Source organism: Chinchilla lanigera, unplaced genomic scaffold, assembly GCF_000276665.1.
Source record: "Chinchilla lanigera isolate Chin_1 unplaced genomic scaffold, ChiLan1.0 scaffold00157, whole genome shotgun sequence".
NCBI classification, from domain to species: domain Eukaryota; kingdom Metazoa; phylum Chordata; class Mammalia; order Rodentia; family Chinchillidae; genus Chinchilla; species Chinchilla lanigera.
Window position 1 is genome coordinate 1,686,115 of NW_004955558.1, and position 7,748 is coordinate 1,693,862.

The 7,748-nt window shown below is 50.9% G+C and overlaps 1 protein-coding gene across 1 annotated transcript in view; it reads left to right on the top strand.

The window, feature by feature from the left end:
- LOC102008580 overlaps positions 1–7,748 on the top strand; it is a 59,703-nt gene that overhangs the window by 35,563 nt on the left and 16,392 nt on the right. The window contains exons 3-6 of the mRNA XM_013508849.1: positions 3,127–3,237; positions 4,395–4,645; positions 4,735–4,868; positions 5,755–5,876. Of these exons, the coding sequence (XP_013364303.1) occupies positions 3,127–3,237; positions 4,395–4,645; positions 4,735–4,868; positions 5,755–5,876 (618 nt within the window). The remainder of the gene's footprint in view (positions 1–3,126; positions 3,238–4,394; positions 4,646–4,734; positions 4,869–5,754; positions 5,877–7,748) is intronic.

A 7,748-nucleotide genomic window follows, 5' to 3' on the forward strand; every position in this document is an offset into this window, starting at 1 on the left:
TACCCCTCATGAAATAATACACAAAAAAGTGTCAGGGTCTCCCAAAGTTCTGTGACCCAGGCTTCCAGATGCCTAGGCTTGGGATGTGCAAACAGATTTATGGCTGGCAGGTCAGAAGTGCAGGTGACTATGGGGGCTTGTGATCAGTCTGCCAGGCTGGGCTACTGTTGAGGCCCTGAGCCCTCAGCCTGAGGGATCCAGTGGACATCCTTTACAACTTGATCTGCTTCGAACTCTGCAATGAGCTGGGGCTGAGTTGAGCTGAATGGAACTGAGGAAGGACCTAGATGGGTCGGTGAGATGTGGCTGCCATTGGAACACCTGCACAATTGTACATGGATTCAGAGGAAAGAGAGAATGACTGAGGGAGACATCAGGCAAAAGGAATAGCTAACTCACAGTCTGAGGCAGGTACAAACCTGCCTGGTGTGTTCATCAATTTACGATTTGGTGTGGCTGAAACTGGGGTAGAGTGTGCCACACCCTACCTGGTACATGCCTAGGACAGAAAAATACACTGCCTGTGGCGCTACATGCCTGTAAGCCCAGGTCTCTGGGAAAATGAAGCAGGAGTCTCTCAAGTTTGAGCACAGCATGGGCAACTTGAGGAAGTCATATGACTGTGCCTCAAAATGAAACTTTAAAAAATACCTTGGAATGGAGCTCAGCGAGAAGATGCTAGCTTCAATCACCAGGGCCACACATATAGAGACACAGATTGTCTTGATTTCATGTACATTTACATCATTTAATGTAGATTTAATACACAGCTTCAAAAAGAAGGAGTCCAAACCAGATAATCCATGAGACAAGAGGCTAAGGGTAGCAAAGAGCTGTTCAGAAGAGGTATAGGAAGAGTAAGCCAGAGAGGTTGGGAGACCAGACAGAACTGGTCATGTCGTTCATGGCCCAAGCCCACACTCCCTTCCTTCCTCACGGCCCAGAGCCCTGCTCCCTGTGCCCTGATCTGATTAGAAGCAGGACAGGCAGGGGCACTGTGCCCAGGACTCTAATCTTTCAACCTTCAGGCTCTAGTGTTCCAGTGGCCCCAGGGCAGGCCAGCCCCCATGCCGATCCTTATAAAACCTACAAAGGCTGTGAGAGTCAGGAGCCCACAGATCACGGTCCCACACAGGATAGCTGAGCCCTGAACGGCAGAAGCAGAAGACAGGTGAGCAACCCGGTGTTCTCCCTGCACAAAGCTTGCTCTGTGCTTCCCACCCTTTGAGTTCCTGCCTCTTTCTTGTCTCTGTCCTGCTGGGTGTGTGTCTCTTTTTCCCCCTTAGTCCATCGCTTTGACTCAGTGTACAGTGAGGGCTTTGAGATCCTCCTGCCTACAGAGCAGTGGGATTATAGGTGGTGCCACCATGCCCAGTCCCAGTGAGGTTTTAAGAGCACAGACTCTACTGCCCTCTCCACTGGTTACTCAGCCTGTCTGTGTCTGCACCCTCCATGGAATGGGGATAATATCAGGACCTGACACCTGAGATGGCTGTGAAAGTGAGTCAACTCGTGTTTCCTGTTAGTGCGATGCCTGGTATAAGGCTGCATCTGAAACTGTGCTGAGAGCACCTTGATTTCCATCTCAGTCTCCTTCAGCTTAGTGACCTGAGACTTCTGTGCCCGGGCCCCTTCTTCCCTGCTCCAGCGTTCAGCCTCAGTCTTTGCCTCTCTGACTCTGTCCCTAACCGCTCCACCATCCTCAGTCTCCCTGCCTCCTCTGTCCTCACAGGCAGAGCTCACACTGTCTTCTCCCAGGACCTGGATGAAGAATGGGCCTTTTGGTTGTCCCTACTGGGGAGGGGCACAGCAGCTGGCATTGAGCGTGAAACACCCTGCATTCCACGGGACAGGGCTTAGCAGAAAAGGTCACCAGCCCCCACTCGTCAGCAGGCAGAGGGATGGCTCTGTGGTGTTGCGTGTTGGGGGTGTCCTGGGTCCATCCCCAGCAGATCATGGATAAATGTCATAAGGCAGAAGGTGACAAACTCAGTCGTATGTTACTGTTCCTTGGCGAGGGTCTCAGAGTGCAGACTGGGCAAGGTCTGTTCTCGCTGCTCCTGGTATTGGGGGGCAGGTCCCAGAGTCACCAGGTCCCCTCCACAGCAGGTGCTGACATGGCGACCACAGCAGAAGTCCTCTGGCTCTGTTTCCTGGTGTGCGTCATCCACACGGCCGCAGGTATCTGAGTGTGGGTGCGTGCTAGCCCATGTGCACCCAAAATGGGTCATTTTGCCCCACCCACAGGACCCCTGGGAGTCTTTGTGGCACCAGGATAGAAACACAGCTTATGCAGAGACAGGAACTTTATTCCGAGCCCATCTCTGCTACTTCTTACCTTGGCAAAGCCTGTAATGTCTCTGTGCCCAGTTTCTCCCCTCCCACTGTATTCTGAAAGCAGGTTACATACTATAGTATAAAGGCCCATGCTCCCCAGACTGTGGCCCATGGGCGAGTGTCCAGATGTCAGCTGTTATTTGCTCAGGGACAGGACTGTGCATGGACCACCTGTCCCAGCTGCCAGAGACGTGCGGCAGCTGCTTCCCTCCCTGTAGACATCACCGCTCCTGAGCTCCAGGGGAAGGTAACCCTGCAGTGGGCTTCGGTCCAGGGTGAGAAGTGATCTCCCAGTGACTGTTCTTTGTGCCTGGCTGTCCACTCTGCATGTCCAGCAGACAGAATCCTAGGCACGTTTGTCTCTGTCCTTAACCTTGCACTGCTGCTCCTCCTGGGGAATGGCTTTTGTGTGGTGAAACTGGGTCTATGCCCCTGGGGTGGTGGAGCACAGTGTGAAACTTCGGGCTCAGAGGAGGTATCCTGCCTTGGATCTTCCCTGCTTGATCCCCAGAGGCAGAGACTGAGACCTTGCCCCTCCTCAGCCCTCCTGATGTAACCTGGGCCTTCTTAAACCAGACCCACCTGAGCCCTAGTGGATACACTACTGCATCCATTACCTAGTGGATACACTACTGCATCCATTAGTGGATTGTGTCCACCCACCCACTGCATCTGCTGTGTGTTCATTCTGCCCGCAGAAGCAGAGATTCCTCCCAGTGGGACCAGCAGTCATGTCCCAGGTCGGCTCCACCTGCTCAGGAAACGTGTTACTGATGGAGTCACTTCCATTCCACACTCCCAGCCCTGGATGGCCGCACTGTTTTACCATTTGGAGCACTACTGTGCTGGAGTTCTGGTGCATCCGCAGTGGGTGCTGTCAGCTGCGCACTGCTGGAAACCGTGAGCAAATGCAGTAGGGGTTACTGCAGGAGGGGGACAGTGTGCTCGACTGGGAGGGCTGGAGTATGGCTTCTCTTTTCTGGGCAATGTAGGCAGGGCTTAGGGTCTGACATTGCATGCAGGGAGGGGCAGGTCCCAGTCTGCCTTTGAGCACAGAGGGCCCAGTCTTGCTTAGAGTGGTGTTCCAATGCTGCACAGGGGCTGGGATGGGGAGTGAGCCCCGGCCCCAGAGGCTGGACCTGTCCAGGGCTGCGACTTTAAAACATGAGGCCTGGAGCAAGACTGGAGGAACGTTCAACTGGGAGGCTGGCTGGGAGATCCTCTTCCCCAGGCTGGAGGGACATTCCCATCTCATGCTGGGTCTGAAGGATCCTTCATGTTGTAAGAGAAATCAGGCAGGTCCCTGGGGTTGACAAGAGTATGAAAGTTCCTAGAAGAAAGTGGCTTCACAGAGGCGGGCTTGGATCTGAGTTCAGGCCCTTGGAGCCAGGTGCTGTGGACAAGGGATCTCTTGACACTGGGTGCAAAGGGCCTGGGGCAAGGCGAGGGAGACAGGTGAAGACAGACAGATAGATGAGGACTGAGGTATGGACTGGGCTGCAGGGCAGGGTACAGGGAGAGATGAGGCGAAAGCTTATATTGGAAAAATATGTTAATGTCTTATTTTAAACAAATTAAGACAATGCAAATATTCATGATGATCATAATTTCCACATTTGAAATAAACAAGATCCTGTGGGTGTGGAGCCAGGGCGAGGTGCACCTCAAATACTGTCTTCCCTTCAAGTTCTGATATGATCTGCATTGTGGACTTCTTGCAATAATTTTGAATTTAGAAATATTATACTGAACCGCAACATTAGTGGCTCCTTCAGTTAACACATTAGACAATGTTTCTCTTGCCCCAACCCTAATAATCAGGTTCTGAGGCTATCTGGGGATGGAGATTGGAATGGGATTTGGACGATTTCCAAGTGGGGATGAGGATGGCACCAGGCATGCATCTGGATGGATGGAGTGCAGGAATGGCAATGGGGATGGTACTGGGGTTGAGGATGAGTGCGGATGAAGCTAGGATTTGACTTTGGTCTTCATCAGAGTTTGGGCTCCTAGAAAGGATATCGTTATAATGGTACTGACTATTCCATCATCCTCAGATCCTACACCATTGTGCTGGGCCTCCATGGAATTTATGATTGGTACATAAACGGCAGCCAGATTATCAAGGCCAGCTACTCCGTGAAGCACCCACAATACATCAACCCTATGAATGGTAGTGACCTCATGCTCATCAAGTTGAACACATCAGTTGTGGAATCAGACACCATCCAGACCATCCCCATTGCGTCCGAATGTCCCACACTTAATTCCATGTGCTGGGTCTGTGGTTGGGGTGAGCTATTGGATGGTGAGTTTTGCTGTTCCTGTCTCTGGCCTCACTGATACCTGTGGTATCTCTGCGCAGGAGTGTTTCTGACCCTGTGTCCTTTCCTTCAGGCTACTTCGCTTTGGATCTGCAGTGTGCGATTGTTCATGTGGTTGCAGAGCAGGAGTGCAGATTCATGCTTGACGAACACTACCATGACAGTATGTTCTGTGCTGGTGGTGAGAGCCGCAGGAACACTTGCCGAGTAAGAGACTGGGACAGGGAGGCAGGGTTTTAGCATGGAGGTGGAGTTTAAAACCCACAAAGGGCAGAAGGTCATGCAGGAATGAGGGAGACTCAGAGGGACACGGAGAGACAGAGGTGCAAGGAGACAGAGAGAGAAGGACCTGGGAGGTGAGAAGGAGACAAAGACACACAAGGTAAGGCAGCCACAAAGACAGGCAAGGAGAGCCAGGGAGAAGTAAGCAATCAGCAGAGAGGCGAGGGTCATGATGTTGAGAGGAGGGATGGAGAGACACTGGGACGGACACCGGGAGTGTCCAGGGAGAAGGAACACAGCTGTAAGAACAGACTGATTGACTGCATTCAGGATTCCCAGCCCCACTGCCTCGCACACCTCCATCCTCAACTGCAACGGCTCCAGAGCCCCCAAATTCCCACCCAGTCTCACCCTCCAATTCAAACTCAGGCAAGGCTGGAAAAGGAGATGCAGGTGGGATGGAGCTTCTCAGGGGAGCTTTCCCAGGGTTGGAAAGGAGAGTTGGTGTTTCAGAGGCAAGACTGTCCCTGCCTGCCAACAAGCTATGGTTTGAGTGATTGGCTATCTCATGGCAAATCCTTCCATATCGGCCCTTGGATCTCTGTGTTTTCACTGTCGTGGAATCTCACCAGGTTCTCAGGTTGTCTCCTCATCACCTCTGCGTCCTGTACGCAATATACCTCTGGGGCCTGCTGCCTCTATCTCCCCTGCTTCTGTCTTCAGCTCTCACTGCTGCCCTCCAGCTCTTGCACTGTTTGTTTCCACCCTGAGTCTCCCTCTGCCTTTTCCTCTTTGTGCTTCTGGCTTCCTGTGTGTCTCCCTCCATCCTTCTCTCCACCTGCCCTAACTTTCTCTTCTTTTCCCTCAACAGTTAGACTCTGGAGGCCCCCTGTTGTGCAAAGGGGTCCTGCAGGGCCTTGTGTCCATGGGAACCCGTCCATGTGGCCAACTTGATTATCCAAGCATCTACACCAACCTATGCAAATTTAAAGAGTGGATAAATGAAATCATACAGACCAGATAACCACAGATGATGTGGGGACCGAGTAGCCCACACCGCCTTCCAAACCTGTCCCTAGGCTCTACCTGTCTTAAACAGATGTTGGACTTCACTGAATCTGCTTTACAAATACATTAAGATGAAATGTGCCTCCTTTCTTGTGGAATTTTATTAAGACTGAAAGTGGAGTTTTCAAGTGTGAAATGGTGTTACTGAGTTTAAGATGTTATGACATCCTTGTGTTCCTGGGACATCTGCTACATGGTAGAGATACCAGTGTACTTCCCCCTCATTACCATGGTGAACAGCTGCCCAGGGGCAAGTTCTGTGGCTGAAGCTGTGGAATTGAGAATGAGCTCAGTGATTGTTCAGGGACCAGAGCAGATAGAACATACACTTCTCACTCTCAAACTCACCTGAATAACTGAGAATCTGGAGTTGAACAAGTGGCAGGTAGTTATAGTGGTTCAGAAAGCTGAAGGTAGCATGAGGTAGACATGACCTGCAGGCATGAGCTGTGTCAGATCACAGGAATGGAGGTGTAAGGAATAGAAGGAGAGACAGGACAAGTTGTGCTAGAGGGAGCAGAACTGGTGGCAAAGTAGAACCAAAAACTTGAAAGAATTAGAACTGTCCTCACAGAGGTGTGTTAGGGATGCACAAGCAGATCAGGGACATGCAGTATGCAAACGAACCATTACAGGCGTGTGAATAGAAAAATAAATCCCACAATGTTACTTTTAAAACCTATAGTGACAAAACGGAAAGACAAAGCTAAAATATTGACTACTGGGGTGATGATAAAGGAGAACTGGTAAACAATACAGAGGAGATGGCGAAGCAAATGAGAGTCAAGGGAGAAAAAGGGAAAGAAGGTGAATAACTCCACACACTCAGATACACACACACGCACACACATATACACACATGTGCCAACTCCACAAATCAAATGCAATTATTTCCTTTGCAAACTTACACCAATAAAAAATTAGTGAGCTAGAAACGTGGTTGGAAAAGAGACAGATGTCAAAAACTTAAAGCTATGGAAAATAAAAAGTATAAGATCTCCTGGCACAAATGAATACACAATTGGCCAGGAAAATAGAGAAGTAGTGCAAACGCCTGCCTGCAACAGCAAGATACTGACTTTGATTCCTGATACCAAAAAAACCTCCCAAATGAATACACATTAGAATGGCACACATTCACACATGCCCAGGTATCCACACAGATGCATGTGCACAATTGCACATCATCCTGTGCAGTGTCAAACAGCAGAATCCACATGCTTGGCTGTGGGAAATGGAGCTGGGGCATCATGGTGGTCTTGCATTGTATAATGGAAGAGAATGCATTTGGAGATTCTGTTGCAAACAATGCCCATACTTTCCTTTCTTCTCTCTTTGCTCCTCAGAAAGCCACAGCGCAGGATAAGCTGTGTGACAGGTGCTCATTCCTGGGCCTGTGAGGACAGAGATGTGAGACAAAACGTTCGACAGCAGGGTAGAGAGGAAGGCAGGAGGATCCTTCTAACCACTTTTGAAAAGTGCAGAGCAAGAAGGGAGTAGGGGAACCCAGCTAGTGAGGGAGGCAGAGGGAGAGAGAGACAGACACAGGCAGCCGCAGACACGTAGACGCCCTGCACAGGGAATGACACAGCTCAGAAAAGAGGAACCAAGAGGGGAAGCAACCAAGGCAGGGAGAGTGAGCGAGGCAGAGCTCAGCGTGGCAGGCTGAGACCACAGGCCATGGTGGGACACGTGAGGCTCGGGAGTTGCAGACCTCACCTCCGTGGGGTTGGGCATCCTCAGGCACATGTCCAGCCTAGCTTTCCCACACTGGGGACAGAGGACAGAGTGGCAGGG